Source organism: Dysidea avara, chromosome 5 (genome assembly GCF_963678975.1).
Source record: "Dysidea avara chromosome 5, odDysAvar1.4, whole genome shotgun sequence".
Taxonomy (NCBI): Eukaryota; Metazoa; Porifera; class Demospongiae; order Dictyoceratida; family Dysideidae; genus Dysidea; species Dysidea avara.
Genome location: NC_089276.1, coordinates 4,796,137 through 4,823,152, shown reverse-complemented (window position 1 = coordinate 4,823,152; position 27,016 = coordinate 4,796,137). Strand labels below are relative to the sequence as shown.

General features: G+C 38.3%; 1 protein-coding gene across 1 annotated transcript in view; it reads left to right on the top strand.

The window, feature by feature from the left end:
- LOC136256552 (uncharacterized) overlaps positions 1-27,016 on the top strand; it is a 54,653-nt gene that overhangs the window by 20,900 nt on the left and 6,737 nt on the right. The window contains exon 2 of the mRNA XM_066049530.1: positions 26,491-26,844. Within this exon, the coding sequence (XP_065905602.1) occupies positions 26,491-26,844 (354 nt within the window). The remainder of the gene's footprint in view (positions 1-26,490; positions 26,845-27,016) is intronic.

Below are 27,016 nucleotides of genomic sequence, written 5' to 3'. Positions count from 1 at the left end.
CCATAGCTCTTTACTTCAAACAAAGAACTGTATTAATAGATGGAAATTAAAAATGTAGTTAGTCATTAAGGCATTACTTAAGAAGAAACTGTCAACATGTCATCAAACAATTTTGCATTGAGTGAATGTATGGCTCACAATAAGGTACCATATCACACAACTTCCAGCGAACTTATAAAGCCATGGAATGATAATTAGATAATAAGTTAATCACTGTATATCTTCTGCATGCATGTTTTGCCACAACAAATAGTTGCTGTATTATGGTCTACGGCTAGTGATTTATTTTGCCATGAATTTACCGTGATTGTACCCTATGAAGCATTTATAGGTTTGTTTCATAGGGATCATTATGAATTGACAATGAAATGAAGTAAAAATGCCCCCATAAATCTTACCAATGGTACTTCCATGGCATATCAGTGAAAATAAAATTAATAAAACTCATAGATCATATGAATACACAATTGATTCATAGGAATTTACATTAGTAGAGAAACCATGGGTAACTTTATAGAGTACTTTCATGGGTAAGTTAGCTACTAGTGTAGTGGCACAGTCTAGATTTAACATACACTGTCAGAAAGAGAGTGGCTGTACAATACATAATCAAGTCTCTCTTCAAGGGCTAGTCATTTTCATACCATCAGGTAGGACTACAATCAAGAAACTTTCATCATTTATTTTCCCTTTACTAGAGTCCTGATTATATTTAAAATATATATTCTCAAAAGTGCTACTATTTTAATAGATATCTTGATTAGCTTGATTCACTGTAAAATAGAGCCTCATCATTTGATTAAATGAATCTAGATCCCCATCATGTTTCAACAGACAGTGCAAAAATGACTATCTCTTTGCTCATGGAGATTATGCATTCAACAGAGTTAAGGTCAAGTTTCTGACATTTCTCTGTTCATAGGCTTTTAGTAACCTTCTTTGTGAGTCCCCAGTGGGATGGTAGCTACATAATAATCAGCCACGGGGAGTCACAATGTTTAAGTACTGTTTCAATGCAGAAAAGATCCAGGGTCCCAAGCTGTGTGGGTCCATAGGCATTTGCCAAGACTGCAAGCTACACATGGATCCTGCTGGTCTAGTCTGCTTTCAATCAAGTTGGTGTCACATTTCCGACTCCCTGCTACACATAATTTCTGTAGCTTTCTTTGTATGCAGGTTTTAATAGGATAGTGACTAATCAAGAAATTAACACATTTACTGGTGATAAAAACTATTGTAAAGGTCAACCCTTTTTCATTTGTCTCTTGTTGAAATTTACTTTCCCAATGTATTCCTCTCCACTCTCTTACCAAATTCTCTGAATTGCCATTAGCTACAATCGAGGAGTGCGACACCTTCGCAAATCTGTACATGATTGGAAATCATTTTGTGGTTTGAAACTTGATTTGTAATTTGAAATTGGATTTGTGATTTGAAACGTCACGCGTGATTGTTGTAGTGTGATTTGTAAAGTTATTACTGGTTTCTGAAGGACATTAGTTCATGATTAAGAACTAATATTGTATCACTGTGAGCTTGTATTGTGTATAAATGTATTTTCGAGACTAGCTTTCAAGCAGCGTTAATTATTTGCGTGGGCTAATCACTTGAGATTTGTTGATTTGTGATTTAGTGGCTGAATGGCAGATGTGATTTGTAGAGGTGTCATACCCCCCGGCTATAATGCATGTACAATGCGAGACACAACATCTTGACGCTTACCATTGGCACGAGGGCTGACCACTCCAAGAACTCCAACTCTATCAATGCCCTTACTGATCCTAAAATCTCCTTCCTGGTACCTTCCCCAGCTTCTTTACACACCAAGCTACATGCGGATATCAACACTCACGTGACTGATTCTGCAGAAAACAGTCGTGAAATCACAGAAATCAACTATGAAATCAATTTCATGCCTGAAATCACGAAGAAAGCAGAAATCACTTAGAAATCAGAAATCACTTGAAATCGTCCTTTGAAATCAGAAATCATATCACTCGTACGAAATCTCGTACGCTATTTAGTATGTGTCGAACCCTCACTACAAATGATAGATAGGTGCAATGGGACACTCCAATCAGATTCATTGTTTCCGTTGACCTCAAAATGCATGCGGCAAGGTGATGCACAACTATTGTAACTTAGCTAGCTATTTTCAACATTCAAGCAGTCAGTTCATGTTCACCTGAGCCCTTGCCAAATATATTATCAAAGAGGTGAACATATGTTCACTTCCAATGGTTTTGTACTGGAACAAGCATGTTTACATGTTGCAAACATGTTTGTGCACCTGAATTGTTTATATTAAATGTATGGGATATTTTTAAAGCCTCATAACTCAGTCACCTACATCAACAGATATACTAGTGTATAATTTAATTACTAATCTCCAATAGTTTACATGCATACATATGTACGTATGGTGACCTCCTATGCTTCACTACTTTTTATTTCTATATGATCCTTAATCTTGAACTTAAAATTTTTAATTTATACTTGTTTGTTTACTTTTGTTGTAACATAGTTTTGGCTGGTGAACCCACGCATACTGCATCAAAAGAAAGAATGGTGCTAAAGATATCATAAAATGTGACCCACTCTGGGAAAACCGGGCTTATCTCCTATTTAAAAGCATTGAGAAACGCCGGTTTTAAGTGTTTAGTGTGTTGTAGCTCGCCAATGGTTGAAGCAATGTGCACCAAATTTTCAAATGTTTTACACTAATTCCTTACCTTCCGCAGCATCCACTGTGCAAGTAGCCAACAACTAAGTTTCCCACCATTTTAGATAGTTTTTAAACCGAGGTTGACTGTATCAGGCGAGCTGCACAATGGGTGGGGAGCGGGGGCCCTGGAAGACGGGCAAGATGGTGTTCATAAATTGAAAAGGAAGGCGTAGGGATGAATTAGGCCAAGTTTTGAGCTATTGAAGTCTCAAAGTTGGCTAAAATGAAAGGAAATTCACAGCAGAGGTACTTGTTCAACACCACAGAGCTGTACAGCCACATGCAGTCATCCCCAGGCTGACCAGAGCTCCATTAAGGCCCCACACCACACATACAGATCGCCACTGGTCTTGGAAAAAGCAGCCAGTAAAACCAGACCACTCAAGTCTAGCTGATTTTTATTGTGGAAATAGATAGTTTATTCATGTAACTTTGTGTCCTGGGTGAAAAATCAAATCTGCTGACATGGGCAATAAGACCGGTTTTCTCAGACTGGGTCACAAATTAATTTGCATCTGAATGCACACCCAACTGTCAAGTGCATAAACGTGAAGTGGCTATTACATGCCTCATTTTCAGCTATGTTCAGTTTGTTACATGGCAACAAAATTTAATGAAAAACAATGCAAGAAGCACCTCTGCATGAAAATTAATGCCTTGTACTGTCAGCAAAAAATGGACACAAAGGTAAGTCCATGATGCATGCATTGTACAAACTGCAATATTCCAAAAAGCACCTGTCAGGCTAAGCAACGCCTAAGAGAGAATAAAATTTCCTATTATGTAGCCTTAGCTGTGCTTGTATTAGTAAGTCAGTCAGTTAAAAATTCCAAAGCCTTTGTAAAGAAGTTGATGATGTTGTGCTACTTCTAAAAACCAGGCGCCATGCAGCTAGCTAACTCATCTGGAATTAACCAACTATGTATTACTATTTTTATTGCTATAGCCAATAGGATTTTTGGTTGTGCAATAATACATTATTATTAGTGTGTAATTCTCATATTTCGTAATTCATGAAATTTTCCTAATTCTTTTAATGACGTTGCTATGCACTGTTGAGGAAACACTTGTTAAACAAACTTCCTTTACCAACATAATATTATTACGCACAAAAGTATCTTCTAAACTGTTTTACTGTCATGTTTTTCCCACAAATTCTCTCAACAAAGCCTCAAGGCTGCTCTTTATTTTTGTTCGCACATGTAAGGGATATGCCCCTTCAACTCAAAGGGATAAACTATTCCTATATAGTAATCTATGAGGCCTACACCATTGTTTTCAGTTGTTAAATGCCTGCCGAAGGGAAGGAAATTCACAAAGTCTGTGGAGAGTTGCCACACCCATATTTCAGACCACTGAAATGAAACCACCTCAGAGCAAAGTTTACCTGTGCAGAAGTTTAATACAGACTTTATTTCGCTTTTACTTCTTATGTAAAATCTGCTTTTGCCATTATTTAACGATTTTGCTCACTTGGGTGCATACGGACAAACATAGGTAGATAGGTACACACACACACACACACACACACACACACACACACACACACACACACACACACACACACACACACACACACACACACACACACACACACACAAACACACACACACACACACAAACACAAACACAAACACACATACACACACACAAACACACACACACACACACAAACACACACACTTTTATGAAAACAATTTCAGTAAACCAGGCATGCACGCGCCCACAGCCGGCCTTTGGCCGGCTGTGGGTGCACACCTGGTTTTAAAATTGTAGCAAACCTTTGGAAGCATTATAGGTCACACTGAAGACACTGTTCACACCTAACATATACTACGTGCCAAGGCACCATGAAGGTATTATAAGGCTGATTTCTTGGTCAGTATATTTGTGAAAAAGCGCAATCCTCCATGATCCCTAATGTACAGTACTACGTGATTTATCAAATTTGCATGTTCATTTGGAAACTCTATCATAGTTTAAGCTTATGCCAGAGAACCAATTTTGTTGCCTACCGCTGCCTGTTTGACATTTATCAGTGTGTGCTACCATAAGTAATTATACCTAATCCAAAACAGCCATGCTGTAAAAAAAGTGTGCGGCCCTCAAAAAGGCTATGGTGAAAAAAGATGTGAAATCCAAGGTGGCGGCCAAGACATGGCTGTGATGGTAGGTTAAAGGTAAAAGTTTTAATAACGACAATTCAGGTGAATTTTTGTGCCGCTTGGTCTTGGCACAAAATTCACCTGAATTGTCATTATTAAAATTTTTACCATTAACCTACCATCACAGCCATTTCTTGGCCGCCACCTTGGATTTCACATCTTTTTTCACCATAGCGTTTTTGAGGGCCGCACACTTTTTTTACAGCTTGGCTGTTTTGGATTAGATTTCATTTCTTTTTGTATTTGTATACCCCAAAGCCGGCCTATGGCCAGCTTTGGGACTTTTTTAACCTATCTTTTTTTTTACCAAAGGAAGAAGAAAAGATGAAGTAGATGTACTTTAAATATTTTATCAGTAAATGTACAAATTATATATATAATACATATATTGATTACAGAAATCTCCATGGTGGTTTCTTTGTAACTGAACACTCTACAAGGTGACTTCTTCTAGATGCTCTCTCTACAGGGTGAATTATTTGTCGCTGAATGATCTACAGGGTAACTTCTTCTAGCTGAACTCTCTACACGGCAACTTCTTCTAACTGATCTTTCTACAGGGCAATTTGTTTGTGGCTGAATTTTCTACAGGGTGATTTCTTTGCAGCTGAACTCTCTACATGGTGGTTTCTTTGTAGCTGAACTATCTACAAGGTAATTTCTTCTAGCTGACCTCTCTACAGGGTGATTTGTTTGTAGCTGAATTCTGTGCAGGTGATTTGTTTGCAGCTGAGCTCTTTACAGAATGGTTTCTTTGTAGCTGAACTCTCTACAAGGTAACTTTTCTAGCTGATGTCTCTACAAGGTCACTAGTTTGTAGCTGAACTCTCTACATGGTGGTTTCTTTGTAACTGAACTTTCTACAAGGTGACTTCTTCTAGCTGATCTTTCTACAGGGTGATTTGTTTGTAGCTTCACTCTCTACAAGGTAACTTCTTCTAGCTGATCTCTCTACAGGGAGATTTGTTTGTAGCTGAACTCTCTACAGGTGATTTGTTTGAAGCTGAACTCTCTAAATGATGGTTTCTTTGTAGCTGAACTCTCTACAAGGTGACTTCTTCTAGCTAATCTCTCTACAGGGAGATTTGTTTGTAGCTGAACTCTCTACATGATGGTTTCTTTGTAGCTGAACTCTCTACAAGGTAACTTCTTCTATTGATCTCTCCACAGGGCGATTTGTTTGTAGCTGAACTCTCTACATGGTGGTTTCTTTGTAGCTGAACTCTACGAGGTGATTTCTTCTAGCTGAACTATCCATTTCCATAGTTGCATGAACTCCCTAGGTGGGGACTATTCTACGGAACGGAACGGAACAGAACGGAATGATGGACTAAACTGCGGAACGGAATGCTTTCTCAGATTGAAGCTTGCAGCTTACCATTGCTGTACAAGTTATCAGTGGCACTTCCAGCAGGTAATCAAACGTACCCCAAGAAAGATAAAACGAATTTAAGGATCGATTGTGGGTTCTTGTTGGTTGTCATTAGTAACGAAGTACTAATTGTGGGAATAGCTGACTCAGTGATTTCATCTTCGGATATATCAAGTAGGGAACTTAATGTATGACTTTTTTTACTAGTATGTGAGTTATTTTTACTTACTTGGCTTTAGAATGTACAGTCTGAGGCCCAGCATTTCTAATCGGCATAAATCAGTATGTGTATAGCTACACTACAAAGGAAACAAGTATGGTGACAAGCTGAATCAACTCAGTCTAAGTAGAATCTAAAGGAATTTTGTGCAGTGTGTGAGGAGCAAACATTCAGATACCTCAAGGAGGCTATATTGTGTGAACATCAATGATTCATTAACAGAGTAGTGGACTATTGTCAGATATCTCAGCCTGAGTACTGAGTTGAATTCTGGATGGGGTCTATTTTACAGAATGGAGTGCTTTCTGAATCAACTTGCAGCTTGGCTAGCTGCTATCATTGCTGAAATTGCATTTTATCAGTGGAACCTCTAGGTAAATGGAATAGGATAATTATAAAACATTAATTAAGTGATTGATTAGGTAATCATGACTTTATTCAGTCTAATAAACAGAATATATGGTTGATTGAGTGAGGTATCACTTTCAGAATGTTCAGACGACCAGTGATGAGATGCATGGATTCATCGAATTTTTGTTGTGGTTGGAGACATTAAATATCCAAAAGCAAACTGACTGTATAATATTAATTCACTTTCTTTATATTTTCTCAATTTTGAGCCTGTATACAAATAATTGAATTTTCCTTGTCAATAGAAATCCTAGAATAAGATGGGAGAGAAACTTATCTTTGTTTACCTATACTGTACAACCAAGAGTTCGTAATACTGATTTGTATGGTGGAGAGTGTCTAACTCTCAGTATGGCCTGTACAAACACCCTGTGTAAAGTTCACCTTTCATCAAATCAACACCTTTACTGGGGGATAGAAAACTGTTGATTAGAGTTGCTGAAGAAGGTAAAGCCTTTGTTCTGAAATAAGGCCGAGGTGTTACTTTAAGCAGGGTGTTTGGTGAATGCATTCAAGTTAGACACTCCCCACCTTATTATGAACTCTTGGTACAACTTCAAAGGAAATGAAGAAAGCATACAGATGGATCAATAAAATCACTACAGTAAGGTGAATTACAGACTAGTGAGATCTTGGTTAATTAATGACAGTGGTTGGAGATTAAGTGTGGTAGCTTCTTGCTCTTGAATATGTTGCAAAGTGGAAGTAAAAATCAAAATGGGATATCAATTTCATTATGAAAAATTTGTACACATAAATAATCTAGCATTACTATTTCATTTGTCCTCCACTTAAACATGCTACAACAGTACTAGTGTCAGTAAATTGGCAGTGAGTCTACCTTGAAATCTCAACTCTAGAGTAGATCCAACACAGGACAGCCCGCACTGTAACAAATACATGTGATCCCATTGTAATTTCATGGACCAGCTGGACTGGGAATCACTTGAAAATAGACGAACAAATTTAACCTGTTTTGTTTGAAGTGAAGCATGTGAAATGTTACACTTAAGAAATCCTAGGATTCTTAGGTGGTATGTAATTAATGTAAGTGTTCCATTTCAGGTCTGACTAGATACATTGAAATTACACACACATCCTGGTCCAAATCACGTTTGCCTGGTGGCTACGGGCATGGTTTCACATGCGGCTTATAATAGAGATTTGGCTGATCTTGGAGTTTTGACATTTAGCCTGATTCAAGGCTAGCAGTCAGACACATCCTTGAATTGTGCAACAGATAAAATCAGCTCACTATTGAATACGGCATTAGTCCACTGCACCAGCTGTTATTATATAAATAACTCCATGCATACACTTCAGTGATGTTTGCAGAATATACCCTCCTTGCGGTCTGCCAAAATATTTGCTCCTCACACACTGCACAAAATTCTTCAAGTTTTAATTCAGCTGGCTCTTTCCTGTTACCAGTATCTTCCTGCTTGCTTTATTTATACACTGACTTATGACTTGAAAGACCGGCCCAGACTGTTTTGTAAAGTCTAAATAAGAAAAACAGCTCACATAAAGTTCCCTTCCGTATGGATGAACATCACTGATACAGCTCATCCCACAATAATACTTCGTTACTAATGACAACCAACAAAAACCCACAATCGATCCGTTAATTCTTTTTATCTTATGTTTAACCATGCCACTGCTAACTTATAAGGGAAGTTTCAGCAATGGTAAGTTGCAAGCTTCAGTTTGAGAAAGCGTTCCGTTCCGTGGTTTAGTCCATCATTCCGTTCCGTTCCGTTCCGTTCCGTTCCATTCCGTAGAATAGTCCCCACCAACTCCCTACAAGGTAACTTCTTCTAGCTGATCTCTCTACAGGGTGACTTGTGTGTAGCTGATCTCTATACAGGTCTCTTGTTTCTAGCTGATCTCTTGAATTCTTTTCAGGGTGACTGCTCTATTAGGATAACTGCTCTATTAGAGTATCTCGATCTCGCACTTGCTGCACCAAGTTGGATTTCGTGTTATAACTCCGTGGCTTTAAGTTTGATTCTTCTACACCATGGATGAGCCTTTCTAAGATGATTTACTCCATCTGTACAACGATTTTCAAAGCATTACCCCAAGCGGTTTATCTGGTAGGCGTGGCAAGCAGTCGTTTTTTTATTAGCTAATCTCGATTGCATAATTGTTACACACTGTTGGTTTTTTCGTTGTATCTTCCTGTTTTTTAGCTCGATTTCTTTCAAACCACAAAAGGTTTGAGGTTCAATAGTTAACCTATTCACCCACCGATTTTCAGCTTCTTTCCGTACGCGGTTTACCCTGTAGGCGTGACAACATATTGGTGTTATTTTTCGTGAATAATCGCTCATAACGCTTTGCCTGTTTATCGTATTCCTGCCAAAGTTGGTACAGAGATGCGCCTTTATACCCCCTTCTGTGTGCCAAATTTCAAGGCAATCGGATTTGGCATTCGCGTTTTATAGCAGTTTTTGTAAGTGTGCGACAAGAAAAAGAAAAAGAAGAAAAAAATGAAGAAACTGAGCCAATTTGTGAAGTCGCATATCTCGAGAACGCTTGAAGCGATTTCGCTCAAATTTGGAATGTGGAGTGCTGCAGTTGGAGGGCATGTCCACAGCAAAAATCGTCTTGTTTCATCAAGGAAGCACAGAGCTACGGAGGTGCGAAAATTGCATTTTCTTTCTTCCTGTCAATATACTCACGGGTGTTACGCGCCGGCTTCTTGGGCCGCACGACACACTACCATGTGTCTTGATACATAGAATCTGTTGCTGACCACTGCATACTGAATTTTAAGTTTGGTTAGGGATCATTGAAAAGTAGGGAAACAAGGGATATATATATCTAATCCAAAACAGCCAAGCTGTAAAAAAAGTGTGCGGCCCTCAGAAAGGCTATGGCGAAAAAAGATGTGAAATTCAAGGTGGCGGCCAAGAAATGGCTGTGATGGTAGGTTAATGGTAAAAATTTTAATAATGACAATTCAGGTAAATTTTGTGAAGCGGCACAAAAATTCACCTGAATTGTCGTTATTAAAATTTTTACCATTAACCTACCATCACAGCCATTTCTTGGCCGCCACCTTGGATTTCACATCTTTTTTCACCATAGCCTTTCTGAGGGCCGCACACTTTTTTTACAGCTTGACTGTTTTGGGTTAGATTTCATTTCTTTTTGTATTTGTATACCCCAAAGCCGGCCTATGGCCAGCTTTGCTTTGGGACTTTTTTAACCTGTTTTTTTTCTTTACTACAGGAAGAAAAAAAGATGAAGTAGATGTACTTTAAATATTTTATCAGTAAATGTACAAATTATATATATGTGACCGGATTTGCGAAAAGGGGTCTTCCACACACATCCAATTTACGAACTTTGGCAGTTCATAAATGTCAGATAGGAATATAGTATTGCCTTGAAATTTGGGCAGCGATGAGTAACAACATAGGTTAATACATAAACAAAATTTCAGGTTAGTATCTTATTTGAGCACAAAGGTTTGGTCATTCAAGTTCATAGAATTGGATGTGTGTGGAAGACCCTTTTTCGTAAATCCGGTCACATATAATACATATGTGACCGGATTTGCGAAAAGGGGCCTTCCACACATCCAATTTGCCAACTTTGACAATTGATAACTTCAGATTGGAAAGAGCTATTGCCTTGAAAATTGGGCAGTGGTGATTTCTTTGCAGCTGAACTCTCTACATGATGGTTTCTTTGTAGCTGAACTCTCTACAAGGTAATTTCTTCTAGCTGATCTCTCTACAGGGAGATTTGTTTGTAGCTGAACTATCTATAAGGTAACTTCTTCTAGCTGATCTCTCTACAGGGTGATTTGTTTGTAGCTGAATTCTGTACAGGTGATTTGTTTGCAGCTGAGCTCTTTATGGTTTCTTTGTAGCTGAACTCTCTACAAAGTAACTTCTTCTAACTGATCTTTTTACAGGGTGATTTGTTTGTAGCTGAACTATTTACAAGGTAATTTCTTCTAGCTGATCTCTCTACAGGGTGATTTGTTTGTAGCATGAATTCTGTACAGGTGATTTGTTTGCAGCTGAGCTCTTTACAGAATGGTTTCTTTGTAGCTGAACTCTCTACAAGGTAACTTTTCTAGCTGATGTCTCTACAAGGTCACTAGTTTGTAGCTAAACTCTCTACATGGTGGTTTCTTTTTGTAACTGAACTTTCTACAAGGTGACTTCTTCTAGCTGATCTTTCAATAGGGTGATTTGTTTGTAGCTTCACTCTCTACAAGGTAACTTCTTCTAGCTGATCTCTCTACAGGGAGATTTGTTTGTAGCTGAACTCTCTACAGGTGATTTGTTTGAAGCTGAACTCTCTAAATGATGGTTTCTTTGTAGCTGAACTCTCTACAAGGTGACTTCTTCTAGCTAATCTCTCTACAGGGAGATTTGTTTGTAGCTGAACTCTCTACATGATGGTTTCTTTGTAGCTGAACTCTCTACAAGGTGACTTCTTCTAGCTGATCTCTCTACAGGGTAGTTTCTTTGTAGCTGAACTCTCTAAAAGGTAACTTCTTCTAACTGATCTTTCTACAGGGCAATTTGTTTGTGGCTGCATTTTCTACAGGGTGATTTCTTTGCAGCTGAACTCTCTACATGGTGGTTTCTTTGTAGCTGAACTCTCTACAAGGTAATTTCTTCTAGCTGATCTCTCTACAGGGAGATCTGTTTGTAGCTGAACTATCTACAAGGTAACTTCTTCTAACTGATCTTTCTACAGGGCAATTTGTTCGTGGCAGAATTTTATACAAGGTGATTTCTTTGCAGCTGAACTCTCTACATGGTGGTTTCTTTGTAGCTGAACTCTCTACAAGGTAACTTCTTCTAGCTGATCTCTCTACAGGGTGATTTGTTTGTAGCTGAACGATCTACAAGGTAACTTCTTCTAGCTGATCTCTCTACAGGGTGATTTGTTTGTAGCTGAATTCTGTACAGGTGATTTGTTTGCAGCTGAGCTCTTTACAGAATGGTTTCTTTGTAGCTGAACTCTCTAAAAGGTAACTTCTTCTAACTGATCTTTCTACAGGGCAATTTGTTTGTGACAGAATTTTATACAGGGTGATTTCTTTGCAGCTGAACTCTCTACTTGGTGATTTCTTTGTAGCTGAACTATGTACAAGGTAATTTCTTCTAGCTGACCTCTCTACAGGGTGATTTGTTTGTAGCTGAATTCTGTACAGGTGATTTGTTTGCAGCTGAGCTCTTTACAAAATGGTTTCTTTGTAGCTGAACTCTCTAAAAGGTAACTTCTTCTAACTGATCTTTCTACAGGGCAATTTGTTTGTGGCAGAATTTTATACAGGGTGATTTCTTTGCAGCTGAATTCTCTACAAGATGGTTTCTTTGTAGCTGAACTCTCTACAAGGTAACTTCTTCTAGCTGATGTCTCTACAAGGTGACTAGTTTGTAGCTGAACTCTCTACATGGTGGTTTCTTTGTAACTGAACTTTCTACAAGGTGACTTCTTCTAGCTGATCTTTCTACAGGGTGATTTGTTTGTAGCTGAACTCTCTACAAGGTAACTTCTTCTAGCTGATCTCTCTACAGGGAGTGTAGCTGAACTCTCTACAAGGTAACTTCTTCTAGCTGATCTCTCTACAGGGAGATTTGTTTGTAGCTGAACTCTCTACAGGTGATTTGTTTGAAGCTGAACTCTCTAAATGATGGTTTCTTTGTAGCTGAACTCTCTACAAGTAAACTTCTAGCTGATCTCTCTACAGGGTGATTTGCTTGTAGATGAACTATCTACAAGATAACTTCTTCTAGCTGATCTCTCTACATGGTGATTTATTTGTAGCTGAATTCTGTACAGGTGATTTGTTTGCAGCTGAGCTCTTTAAAGAATGGTTTCTTTGTAGCTGAACTCTCTACAAGGTAACTTCTTCTAGCTGATGTCTCTACAAAGTCACTAGTTTGTAGCTGAGCTCTCTACATGGTGGTTTCTTTGTAACTGAACTCTCTACAAGGTGACCCCTTCTAGCTGATCTTTCTACAGGGTGATTTGTTTGAAGCTGAACTCTCTACAAGGTAACTTCTTCTAGCTGATCTCTCTACAGGGAGATTTGTTTGTAGCTGAACTCTCTACATGATGGTTTCTTTGTAGCTGAACTCTCTACAAGGTAACTTCTTCTAGCTAATCACTCTACAGGGAGATTTGTTTGTAGCTGAACTCTCTACATGATGGTTTCTTTGTAGCTGAACTCTCTGCAAGGTAACTTCTTCTATTGATCTCTCCACAGGGCGATTTGTTTGTAGCTGAACTCTCTACATGGTGGTTTCTTTGTAGCTGAACTATACAAGGTGATTTTTTCTAGCTGAACTATCCCTCTCCATAGTTGCATGAACTCCCTACAAGGTATCTTCTTCTAGCTGATCTCTCTACAGGGTGACTTGTGTGTAGCTGATCTCTATACAGGTTTCTTGTTTCTAGCTGATCTCTTGAATTCTCTTCGGGTGACTGCTCTATTAGGATGACTGCTCTATTAGAATATCTCGATCTCGCACTTGCTGCACCAAGTTGGATTTCGTGTTATAACTCCGTGGCTTTAAGTCTGATTCTTCTACACCATCGATGAGCCTTTATAAGATGATTACTCCATCTGTACAACGATTTTCAAAGCATTACCCCAAGCGGTTTATCTGGTAGGCGTGGCAAGCAGTCGTTTTTTTTTATTAGCTAATCTCGATTGCGTAATTGTTACACACTGTTGGTTTTTTCGTTGTATCTTCCTGTTTTTTAGCTCGATTTCTTTCAAACCACAAAAGGTTTGAGGTTCAATAGTTAACCTATTCACCCACCGATTTTGAGCTTCTTCCCATACGCGGTTTACCCTGTAGGCGTAACAACATATTGGTGTTATTTTTCGTGAATAATCGCTCATAACTCTTTGCCTGTTTATCGTATTCCAGCCAAAGTTGGTACCGAGATGCGCCTTTATATCCCCTTCTGTGTGCCAACTTTCAAGGCAGTCGGATATGGCGTTCGAGTTTTATAGCAGTTTTTGTAAGTGTGCGACAAGAAAAAGAAAAATAAGAAGAAAAAACGAAGAAACTGAGCCAATTTGTGAAGTCGCATATCTCGGGAACGCTTGAAGCGATTTCGCTCAAATTTGGAATGTGGAGTGCTGCAGTTGGAGGGCATGTCCACAGCAAAAATCGTCTTGTTTCATCAAGGAAACACAGAGCTACGGAGGTGCGAAAATTGCATTTTCTTTCTTCCTGTAAATATACTCACGGGTGTTACGCGCCGGCTTCTTGGGCCGCACGACACACTACAGTGTGTCTTGATATATCTACTCCAAAACAGCCAACTGTAAAATAAAGTGTGTGACCCTCAAAAAGGCTATGGTGAATAAAATGTGAAATCCAAGGTGGCGGCCAAGAAATGGCTGTGATGGTAGGTTAATGGCTAAAATTTTAATAACGACAATTCAGGTGAATTTTGTGCTGCCAATTGACCAAGCGGCACCAAATTCACCTGAATTGTCATAATTAAAACTTTTGCCATTAACCTACCATCACAGCCATTTCTTGGCCGCCACTTTGGATTTCACATCTTTTTTCACCATAGCCTTTTTGAGGGCCGCACACTTTTTGTACAGCTTGGATTAGATTTCACTTCTTTTTGTATTTGTATAACCCAATGCCGGCCTATGGCCGGCTTTGGGGCTTTTTAACCTATCGTTTTTTCTTTACCACAGGAAGAAGAAAAGATGAAACAGATGTTAAACACTTTAAATATTTGTGACTGAAATTTGGAAAATCACCCTTATGGGCGCGCATGAAATAATTAGAATTTTCATGTTTAGTGGGTTGCTAATAAGAGTAGGGCACAGTTTTAAAAATATTTCAAGAAAGCTCTTGTAATTTAAGGTATTGAGAATGGGTGTCAACCATTAAGAAGTAGATTTGCACTATAAAGTTTGCAATTTCAACATTAAATATTTTAGTTGTCAAATGCGACCATATGGGTGATTTTCCAAAATTCGGTCGCATTTCTGAATTTATCAGTAAATGTACAAGTTATATATAATACATATATTTATTACAGAACTCTCTGCATGGTGGTTTCTTTGTAACTTAACACTCTACAAGGTGACTTCTTCTAGTTGATCTCTCTACAGGGTGATTTGTTTGTAACTGAACTATCTACAAGGTGACTTCTTCTAGCTGATCTCTCTACAGGGTGAATTGTTTGCAGCTGAACTATCTACAAGGTAACTGGTAACTATTCTTCTAGCTGATCTCTTTACAGGGTGATTTGTTTGTAGCTGAATTCTGTACAGGTGACTTGTTTGCAGCTGAACTCTCTACATGGTGGTTTCTTGTAGCTGAAATCTCTACAAGGTGAATTCTTTTAGCTGGTCTTTCTACAGGGTGATTTATTTGTAGCTGAACTTTCTACAAGGAAACTTCTTCTAACTGATCTCTGTACAGAGTGAATTGTTTGTAGCTGAACTGTCTACAAGGTAACTTCTTTTAGCTGATCTCTCTACAGGGTGATTTGTTTGTAGCTGAATTCTGTACAAGTGATTTGTTTGCAGCTGAGCTCTTTACAGAATAGTTCTTTGTAGCTGAACTCTCTACAAGGTAACTTCTTCTAGCTGATCTTTCTACTGGATGATATGTTTGTAGCTGAATTTTCTACAGGGTGACTTGTTTGCAGCTGAACTCTCTACATGGTGGTTTCTTTGTAGTTGAAATTTCTACAAGGTGAATTAATCTAGCTGATCTTTCTACAGGGTGATTTGTTTGTAATTGAACTCTCTACAATGAAACTGCTTCAAACTGATCTCTGTACAGGGTGAATTGTTTGTAGCTGAACTGTCTACAACATAACTTCTTCTAGCTGATCTCTCTACAGGGTGATTTGTTTGTAGCTGAATTCTGTACAGGTGATTTGTTTGCAGCTGAACTCATTACAAAATGGTTTCTTTGTAGCTGAACTCTCTACAAGGTAACTTCTTCTAGCTGATCTTTCTATTGGGCGATTTGTTTGTAACTGAATTTTCTACAGGGTGATTTGTTTGCAGCTAAACTCTCTACAAGGAAACTGCTTCTAACTGATCTCTGTACAGGGTGAATTGTTTGTGGCTGAACTGTCTACAACATAACTTCTTCTAGCTGATCTCTCTACAGGGTGATTTGTTTGTAGCTGAATTCTGTACAGGTGATTTGTTTGCAGCTGAACTCATTACAAAATGGTTTGTTTGTAGCTAAACTCTCTACAAGGTAACTTCTTCTAGCTGATCTTTCTACTGGGCAATTTGTTTGTAACTGAATTTTCTACAGGGTAATTTGTTTGCAGCTGAACTCTCTACATGGTGGTTTCTTTGTTGCTGAACTCTCTACAAGGTGAATTCTTCTACTTGATCTCTCTACAGGGTAATTTGTTTGTAACTGAGCTCTGTACAAGGTGCTTTTTTGTAGGTGATCTCACTGCAGGTTGATTTGTGTCTAGCTGAACTCACTAAAAGGTGATTTGCTTGTAGCTGAACTCCTTACACTGTGTCTAGTTTGTAGCTGATCTCTCTACAGGGTGATTTGTTTGTAGCTGATCTCTCTACAACTTGATTTGTGTGTAGCTGATCTCTCTGCAGGTTGATTTATTTGTAGCTGATCTCTCTACAGGGTGATTTGTTTGTAGCTGAACTATCTATAAGGTGATTTATTTGTAGCTGATCTCTCTGCAGGTTGATTTGTTTCTAGCTGATCTCTCTACAAGTTGATTTGTTTGTTGCTGATCGCTCTAAAGGTTGATTTGTAATGTTTGTAGCTGAACTCTCTGCAAAATGTTTTGTTTGTAGTTGATCTCTCTACAAGGTGATTTTTTGTAGCTGACCTCTCTTCAGGGTGATTTGTTTCTAACTGATCGCTCTACAGGTTGATTTGTTAGTAGCTGAACTCTCTACAGGGTGATTTGTGTGTAGCTGATCTCTCTACAGGGTGATTTCCTTGTAGCTGATCTCTCTGCAGGTTGATTTGTTTGTAGCCGATCTCTCTACAAGGTAATTTGTTTGTAGCTGAACTGTCTATAAGGTGATTTGCTTGTTGCTGACCTCTGTGCAGGTTGATTTGTTTTAGCTGAACTCTCTACAGGGTGATGCTTGTAGCTGAACTCCTTACATTGTGTCTAGTTTCTAGCTGATGTCTCTACAGGGTGATTTTTTGTAGCTGAACTCTCTACAGGGTGATTTGTTTCTAGCTTATCTCTCTACAGGTTGATTTGTGTGTAACTGATCTCTCTACAAGCTGATTTGTTTGTAGTTGATCTCTCTACAAGTTGATTTGTTTGTTGCTGATTGCTCTAAAGGTTGATTTGTTTGTAGCTGAACTCTCTGCAAAATGTTTTGTTTGTAGCTGATCTCTCTACAGGGTACTTTGTTTGTAGCTGAACTCTCTCCACAGTGACTTGTGTGTAGCTGAATTCTCTAGAGAGTGACTTAATTGTAGCTGAATTCTCTACAGGATGCATGACTTGTTTATAGCTGAACTCTCTTCAGTGTGACTTGTAATGTTCTGAATCTCTACATAGTAGGGTCAAAAACTGTGGTTTCGTGACCAACCTCTGGCTAACAAAGTTTGATGGTTTAATATTGTACTTTAGGGTATTTTAAACAAAATGAGCTCCCACGCCGCTTTTTAAAGTCCGGGGAAAGTTCAGTAGAGCCAAAAGTCTAAAATGGCTACTAGCTGACATGCGCAAAAATAAAATAATAATAAAAATTCAAATAAAGGTTCCTTTTAGACTAATTTGGGGTCAAAGAATCCATTTCTGATGTTATTTTTGTGATTGGATGTTCCTATAACCTAGAAATTTAAGTTTGGTAGCTACCGGAACAAACAATTAGCTAGCTGTTTACAGTGATTAAGCCTTGTTCTTTCAGCTCCACAGTCAATAGTATCCCTCTTGACAGTACACGGCCCCCTTGACAGAGTTAGCTGACTAAAACTAGCTGACTGTCAATTCTTTGCAATGAGAAGCAATTAATGGCTGATGCCAAAAAATTGTCAACAACATTGGTTGAATTCAAGCTGCTCAGGTGAATAGAAAGTAACTCTCTCAAAAGCATGAGGAATATACTCCAGCACGTATGCACAGAGATGGGCAAGCTGTACAAGATCTAACATCATGCTTTAATATTGCTTTCCATTTGATCCAGCATTGCCTGCTCTAAGAACCTCACAATTAGCTATTCCAGCTACACCTGAGCTCATTTCAGACTTCAAGAAGGCCAAGCAAGATGGGGAGACCCAGCCGATAAAAATTTTCATGGATGAGCGCATCTATTCTAAAGAAAAATCCATCCATGATAGCATAAAACGTAATTCACATCCCACCTTTGCAGGGATTCCATCAAGAAAAGTCTCTGAAAACACACTAAAAATAAAACAAGGAGAAATGGATAGCAGGATACTAGCATCCGTGTTGATGTCAATGGTCTACTGTTTCTACCTGAGCTCATGAAACATCGTATATCTGAAGAATACCTAACACTGTCCAATTCCAATGGTACTTTCAGAAAGACTCAAAAGAGCAAACTTCTGCAGAAGTTAGCATTACTGCCTCTTGATGTCAACTCTTACACAGCATTAGTGGACAAGATGTAGTGCCTAGCATCACCTATGTGTCAAGAGTGATGGGCCTCCACACACTTGGGGTGACTACACCAACAAAATAGGGTCTGTGATCCTGGCACAGCATGTCAGTATTACCACCATCATCTGCATCAATGATCCCCATGACTATGCTGAGTCCACTGATCAAAGATAAGCGTGAATTGCGCATTCAGGGTCAAGGTCCCATACCCAATGTATATATGAAGCCAGCTGATCTATTTCCCATGGTCTGCAATTCAAGACAATTTTCTGCACTGCTGGCAACAAGAAATGCCTCCAGGCTCTAATCAAAACTCATCAGCTCTCAGAACTGTCTAAGTCTATCAGTCAGGAACTAGTCTACTCAGTGGGTGAGGACTGAGTGAGTCTGTCAACTGGTGACACCAAAGAAAGCCTGAGTTTTAGCCAGGGTGGGACTGACACAATTATGCTATCTGTTTATGCAGCTCTAAGATTGATATCACCTGGTTATAGCAATCTCATAGTAATCGATGCAGAAGACACAGATGTGTACATTCAGGCTGCAGCCATTTCACATGACATTCCAGGTATTATAATACCTCTAAGAAGCAATTTTTTTTCTGCAGAGGCATGTGTACTGAATATTTTGCCAAATCTCTTATACCTTTTTGTGTCTTGTCTGGCTGTGATGCCAACAGCTGTTTTTCTGGGCACAGCAAGATATCCCTCTATGAGAAATTGTCAAAAAGTACTGAGGCCGGTAGCCTCATCTCAAAGTGTAGAGAAGGCCTTCTGCTGAGTGATAATGTCTTGAATGACCTTAAGTCCTTTGTTATCCGCTACATCTATGGAGACACACAAAATTCCTCTCTGAATCTAGCCTGTGCAACCAAATGGAAAAGCCTAAAGAAAAAATCTTCGGTGCGTTTGCTTCCTGATGACGACAATCTTGAGCAGCATATCAAATGTGCCAACTTTTTAGCCTATGTTCAGTGCCACCCTGACCTGAGAAGACATCCCTCTCCTATAGGTCATGTTTGGGAATTGGTGAATGGCCAGTGCGCCACACAAACCTGCCCTTCCAATTTCACTTCCAGTCCCATCAGTGTGACAGGATGGCTATGACTTTGCCAATTCAGAGCTGAATCTGAAGCTGCATCTGAATCTGAATCTGATTTTGATACTGAACCTGAATCATCAAATGAGTTGGAGTCATTGGATGAACCTTGAATTAGACTTAACACACTGTTTATATTACATATTATTGAGCAAAATTCTTAAAATTTACATTAACAGAACATCCAATCACAAAAATAACATCAGAAATGGATTGCTTGACCCCAAATTAGTTTTAAAAGAACCTTTATTTGAATTTTTATCATTATTTTTATTTTTGCGCATGTCAGTTAGTAGCCATTTTGGACTTTTGGTTCTACCGAACTTTCCCCGGACTTTAAAAAGCGGCGTGGGAGCCCATTTTGTTTAAAATACCCTAAAGTACAATATTAAACCATCAAACTTTGTTAGCCAGAGGTTGGTCACGAAACCACAATTTTTGACCCTACTAACAGTGATATATTTGTAGCTTAACTCTCCACAGGGTGACTTGCTTCTTGCTGAACTGTCTATAAGATTAACTGTTTGCAGCTGAACTCCCTACAGAATAACTTGCAGTTGTAATGTAATAGAATTCTATAATGGAGTAAATATATTAGCCGAATGCTCTATTAGGGTGACTGTTCTATTAGAGTATCTCGATCTAGCATTTGCTACACGGATTTGGCTTTCGAATCATAACTCAGTGGTTTGTAATCCAATTCTTTTGTACTACTGCAAGGACTTTCTATGAAGATTATTCCAGCTATACACCGATTTTCAGCTCATTGCTCTAAGCGGTTTGCCTAGTAGGCGTAAAAACTAACACTTTTTTATTACTAAAAACCGATCACGTAATTGTGACACAGGTTAGGTTTTGTGTCATATCTCCATGGTCTTTATCTCGATTTCTTTCAAACCACCAAAAGGCACTCCTACGATGGTTACTCCATCTACATAGCAATTTTCAACTCATTCCATGAAGCGGTTTACCCTGTAGGCGTGACAACAAATCAATCTTGTTTTACGCGAATAATCGGTCATAACTCCTGAACCATTCATCGGATTTGCACCACAGTTGACACTAGGATTCGCCTTTGGACTCCCTTTCTGTGTGCCAAATTTCAAGGTGATCAGAGTACGCGTTTGCGTTTTATAGCAATTTTTGCAAGTGTACGAAAACACGAAGAAGAAAAAAAAAACGAAGAAAAAAATCAAAACTTTGGCAGCTCGTATCTCGGAAATAGCTGGAGCGATTTCCTTCAAATTTGGAAAGTAGACTCCCCTGGCTGGCGGGCAACTCTGTAGCAAATGTGGTTCCAATCGGATAAGGGATCACCGAGATACAAAGGTGTGAAAATGACGTTTTCTTTCTTCCTGTCAATATACTCACGGTGTGGCGCGCCGGTTTCTTGGGCCGCACGACACACTACCGTGTGTCTTGATATACGTACTAGTGCATGGACATTTATTCCCACTTTAGTCTATACCCATAGGGATTAAATGTCCACTAGTATATCTGCAGCTGTAAGTGACCTCCATTTTTCCCTACTTTTTTCTATGACCCCTAATCAAACTTAAAATTCTTAATTTTTTCCTTATACTTGTTTGTTACATTTTGTAACATTAGCTATTATGACTGATGAACCCGTGCATGCCACACCAAAAGAAAGAATGGTACCAGAGGTAATGTTTTGTTTGAATGCACACCGCAACTATTAAGTATTGACTTCAAAGTGAAGTGGCCATTATGCTTTGCTTTCAGCTATGTTCAGCCTGTTTCTCAGCATTACAAACAAGGAACAGTAGAGAAGTACCTCTGCAATCAATTAAGTCACATTGACGATTCTCATTTACAAATGTAAGGAAGCCATCATGCTACCACAAATCGACACCTTGGGCTGTCAGCAAAAAGAAATGGGACACAAAGACGGACAAAGGTAAGTCCATACCACATGCATTGTACATACTGTTGTTTGCCCAAAAGGCACAAACAGTGAAAAATCAAGTCCCTAGCCTTAGCCGTTACTGAGTTACGCTTGGCTGAAGGTATAGGCAGGCAGTTAGAGAGTAGAAAATTCCATTGAATAAGTTTTTGTACCAATCTATTGGAAGCATTTAGAAGGCACTTTTGGGCTTGGTTATACCTAACCAATACTGTAAGCCACCAGGATGGTATTGTAAAGCTGTTTTTTGGGTGATATTTTTGACCAGAAAAACCCAAACCTTCATGATCCCTAATATACAGTTCTACTGTACCGTATGATACTGCCTATACTTAAGGGTGCAAAGTGCAGAGCAGCCCATTGCAAGGAGACAATACACCTAATAGTTTGTTAATTTTGGTTTAATTCAATAGTCCTGATGATTAGCTGCCAGATGATTAATTACTTAATAGTAGCAACTTGCAACTTGATGATTGATGGAACTATCTTTAGATCTATGAAATTACATTCTGGTGTAGCAAACTACAACTTCCATTTATAAGATAGAAATCAAGCAACTGACAGCAGTGGTAGAGTGGTAAAGAAAGGGTTTAGGCATATAGGTGTGGAGATCCCTGGTTTGAACCCTAAACTATTTTTCAATTTTTTTTGTTTTTATTTCTTTGTGACCGTACTATTAGAGTATCTTGATCATGCCTGTTTCACATGTTTGGTTTTGGCTTTATATCTCTTTATCTAATACCCTAAGAAGTTTCAAATCACAAAGGTCCATGCTACAATGATCAGCCTATTTGCATATAATTTTTAGCTTGTTTCTGTTAGTAGATTTACCCTGCAGATATAACAAAAAATTGCACTTGTATTTTTTGAAAGTTGCTTGTAACTTTTCACCACTTTTGCCAATCTGTACACCAATTGAAAGATAAATGTGCTATAATAAGTTCTTTATACCCTCCAAATTTGAAAAGAATCCAATACAGTATGTGTGAGTTTCGGTAATTTTGTAAGAGGTGCAAAAAGAAAAGTTAACAGAAGATGAGAAAAAAATATGAAGAAAAAAAAAGACAAACTTTAAAAGAGCATATCTTAAAGACAGCTGGACCAATTCAGTTCAAATTTGGTATGGAAGAGATGTCCCACATGCACCCAGAGGAATATTTCACAGAAAAAAAAGGCTATTTCTATTTAGATGTTACTGTGGTACAAATGCATAAAAATACTATTGTGTTTTCTTGGTTCCCGTAAAATGTGCACTTGTCTGTCACATGCCTAAACACACTGACTTTCTTTGGCCATGCGACACACTTGATGTACAACTGTAGCAAACGTATATCTTGCTATTTGTGTATGCTAGAATCGTGCTTTAGGGAACTGTTATTATTATTATTTGCTCATTACAGTTAGATTGGATCATTGACAATAATACTGCAGTATTTAAGCAGTGTATAGATAAAATTCATTGTGAGTTGGCTATGCTGTCTCATACTAACATTATGCTTGGTGAATGACAAGGATGAGGCACAAGCATATACAGTCATGATATTCTTACTGATATCGTTACACCTGATCTAAACATGTCAGTAAGAGTGATTGAAGTCAGCAGTACCTTATCCAATCTTCTCTACAATTAATTGTCATTCTCAGATTACTTAGCTAACTTCTATCTTTCACAAACATCACTGTATCTGTAGATAAGAAGATATTGAGTGAAAACAAACCCCAAAGCCAATTTTTGAGTTATTTATAATGCAAAAAAGCTTACAAATAGCCTAGCCATAAAAAAATTCAACCTCCAAACCTTGGGTGAATAAAGTTTTAAATTCAAAGGTGGCAGCCAATTGGCCAGTAATACCGATAAATGTGCTACTGTATTTATAAACACTAACATCATTCTTGGTTGCCACTTTTAATTTCACAACTTAATCACCTTTAAAGGTAACATCCTTTTCACAGCTTAGCTGTTTTTTGCATTGATAATATACCAGCAGTAAATATGCATACACCGTATCTATGTATAGGGAATAAGTTTGGATTCTCACACAAAAATCTAGCGAATGTGAATAGTGGCCTGGTATTTACAAGGTGCCAAGCTCAATGCCCAGGCAGTGTATCACTGATACTGTCATTTCCTTACTCAGGAAACTTCAATCCTGTTGCTCTATCTGATGCCCTCCTTCCATGATACAATAATATTATTACATGAAACTTCTAAATAAATGAGGTTTGTGTGGCAGTAACTCTGGAAGCCAATGGTTACTAGCGTGTAGAGCTTTATTGTTCCTTGTAGCAACCTGTCTTTTCGCACTTCATAAATGTACTTGTACTGTGATCAAAACTATGTTGCATCTATATATATCTACACAAAAAAAAAAAAAAACAGCCAAGCTGTGATGCGGTCTAAGAAAGCCTAGGTGAAAAAAGTTATGAAATCAAAGGTGACGGTCAAGTATGACTCCAGATACCAGAATGGCATCCAAATCTGCTGTATTATTTAAAATTCACTGTAATTTCATTTCCAAAGTTACCCCATCCCACACTCTCTGGCTTGCTGCATGGTGACGCTGCAGCATTTGCTACGGTACTTGTAGATACAGCTCTTCCTGGTGTGTTAGCAATGTAAGTGGCTGGCTGTGGGCATGCACCTGGTTTAACAAAGAGCTGAATAAGTTCTTGGGAGCACTCTGGACTAGCAATATAAGATCACTAGCCATCGGGTGCTCCATTAGCATGGGTGGAATGTTTAATTAGCTGTAAAAAATTTAATTATTTGGCAAAATGAAATGATTAAACTTGTTTCATATTTTCCATAAACCCTCAGTTATGCATTTATTTGTAACTATCTGCAATGTGGGACTTTTAGATGCTTAATTCAGTGACCAATTCATATTCTCCTTGGCCAAGTAAGGCCTTTTCAAACTCAGTTTGCTGCTCTTGAACAGCATGTTTTAATAAATTGTGGCAATTCACTTTATTTTAAAAATCAGCTTTCCATTTTAGGAGGTTATTGAGAGTTTTGTTGCTATTAGTCATAAAAGATCTGAGTAGACTACCAAGACCAACATGACTACAGACGGACGCTATCATTGAAGTGCACATAACACAAGCTTCATGCTCAACAATCATTTCATAAAACCTGGGCATAATGACTCCTACTTGACCTTCAACGATTAAAACCTTTTCCATGAAATCTATACAATCAGTTGAATCACTAGACCTTCAAAATGAGTGCCATTTACTGTACTTCTGAATACATCAGCTAATTTCTGGTTAGCTGTATTTTTGTCACCCTTCAGCTCACTAGCTTTTATGCAATGTTGTCTTGCTTATGAAGGTTGTACTGCAAATGAGAGCTCCTTGGATAAATCCTGATGATAATGCTTCCTTTCCACACCGTAAATTCAGAAGTATGAAGATCATACAAAATGGCGATTTGTATGACCCCTGTGAAAATTTTGTATGGCATTCATACTTCCAATTTTACAGTGCATCTGTTCCTATTGCTATCAAACTTTGCATGGATGGATGCAGCTTCAAAATAATGGTATAATTTTCTATCTCGGTGAATCAAACTTGGTCTGATAAAATTAGGATACTTTCCAGTATTACCATTTTGTGCTCATACGTATACTGTTGGAGTTACAAATATCTCCAAGATTAAAAGTGAGATCAATACCCAAAATGCTGCTAATAAGTATATGGTTATCATTTGTACTAAACCAGAGAACATCATTTACAGTAACTGCTTATCAGTAGCTGCCACTGACATAACACAATTAATGCTGCAAAAAAAATGTTAGAATAGCAAGTAAAAATTGTTAGAAAAGTCATTTGACCTGTTTGCCCCGCAAGGGTAGGTTGTTCAGCAGACGCAGCTCATTTGCTGAACAACCTACCCTTGCATTGCCTGTCATGAAAGACAATGCTAAAATCTTTCAGATTGGTGGAAACTTTAAAAGGTACTGGGAAAGATGTATAAAACCTAATTATGTGTGGGCTGAAAACAAAATGGCCCCAGTATATCATACACTTGAATATGGAATGGAATGCACTTACGTAGTTTTCCTATATTTGGCATTCAGTATGTACAAACTTGTGAAATGAATCAATAATGTTGTGATACTGTAAATTAACTTTTGCATGTGGGGTCTTCTTTATGGTGAAACTGCATGGCGTGCATGAGCTGCAGCTTCAGCCAAAATGTGTGTATTATTAACTAGTCCAAATGACTGCTGATGCAGGAACCGAAGCACGGTTGTGAACGTGCATCTTAAACGTTGGTAGTAACTGCCACTAAGAAGACTACACTCATGCAAAAGTTATCTCACAGTATCATTCATTAATTCAATTGACAAGTCTGTATATACATATTGAATATAATTCAATTACAATAGGAAAACTACGTAAGTGTATTTCACTAAATGTATGATATACCACCAATGTACTATACTGGGGCTACTTGTTGACCATTTTGTTTTCAGCCCATGCATAATTAGGTTTGGTGGGCACCCCCTTTTAAATTTGATAAGCAACTTTTGTACCAAAAATGGTGCTTTTATCCACCCCGTAAACTTTGCTAAGCTACCTCACTAGTGTCTATTTTCAGTCACTCCAGTGATAGTCTCAGCAGTGTTATCGCCACCACAAACAATCTTGGGTTAATTTCAAACTTGCAATACAGACTGAGTGAACATTCTTATGCTGTGAGGAATAGTTGGCTTGTTTCTTCTCAGGTAGCACTGCAGTCCAAACTTAGAATTTCGCATTTTTATCAATATACTGTATTTATGGTGAAACATCAACTCCTTTCAGTAACCTCACATGTTTTTTTGCTTTTTTAAAAATTTATTTATTCACTCCATTTTATGTTCTATAGTTCCACATGCTTTATTTTAATTAATATACACGCTGGCTATATAATGCTCAAAAACTGCAAGTTATTATGCAGATGGATTTTCATGTTATTTTATCCAGGTGTTGATGGTCAACTGTACACAGTCACCATAGTCAGTAATCCAGCTGGTACACCAGTTAGTGGATCTACTAACACATTTGACTATCCCATATTGAGTAATGTCACTCTGACATGTGTGGTGACACCAAGTGATGGTGGACCAACAATATTTCCAGTGACCAACTACCAGTGGAACACTGGAGGATGTTTTACTAACTATGCTCATAATACTCTAACATGTTTTCCTACTGGTCAGACAACACAAAGTGTAACTGGTAATAATCTACTTGCAGAGGATGCTGGTACCATCACTTGTACTGTAACCATTGGTGGTGTTGACTATACCAGTGGACCATTGACACTTCGTATATCAGGTACACTAATAATGTGCATCTAACAGTTACATGTAACAATTGTGATATGGATGATCATATGGTTATACAAGTGTACATATCAGAAAATATCAGGCTTGTCATTACAGTCAGATTGATTGCATTTGTGTATATAAGAACAGCAGTCCATACTTTACATATTACATTGATAGAA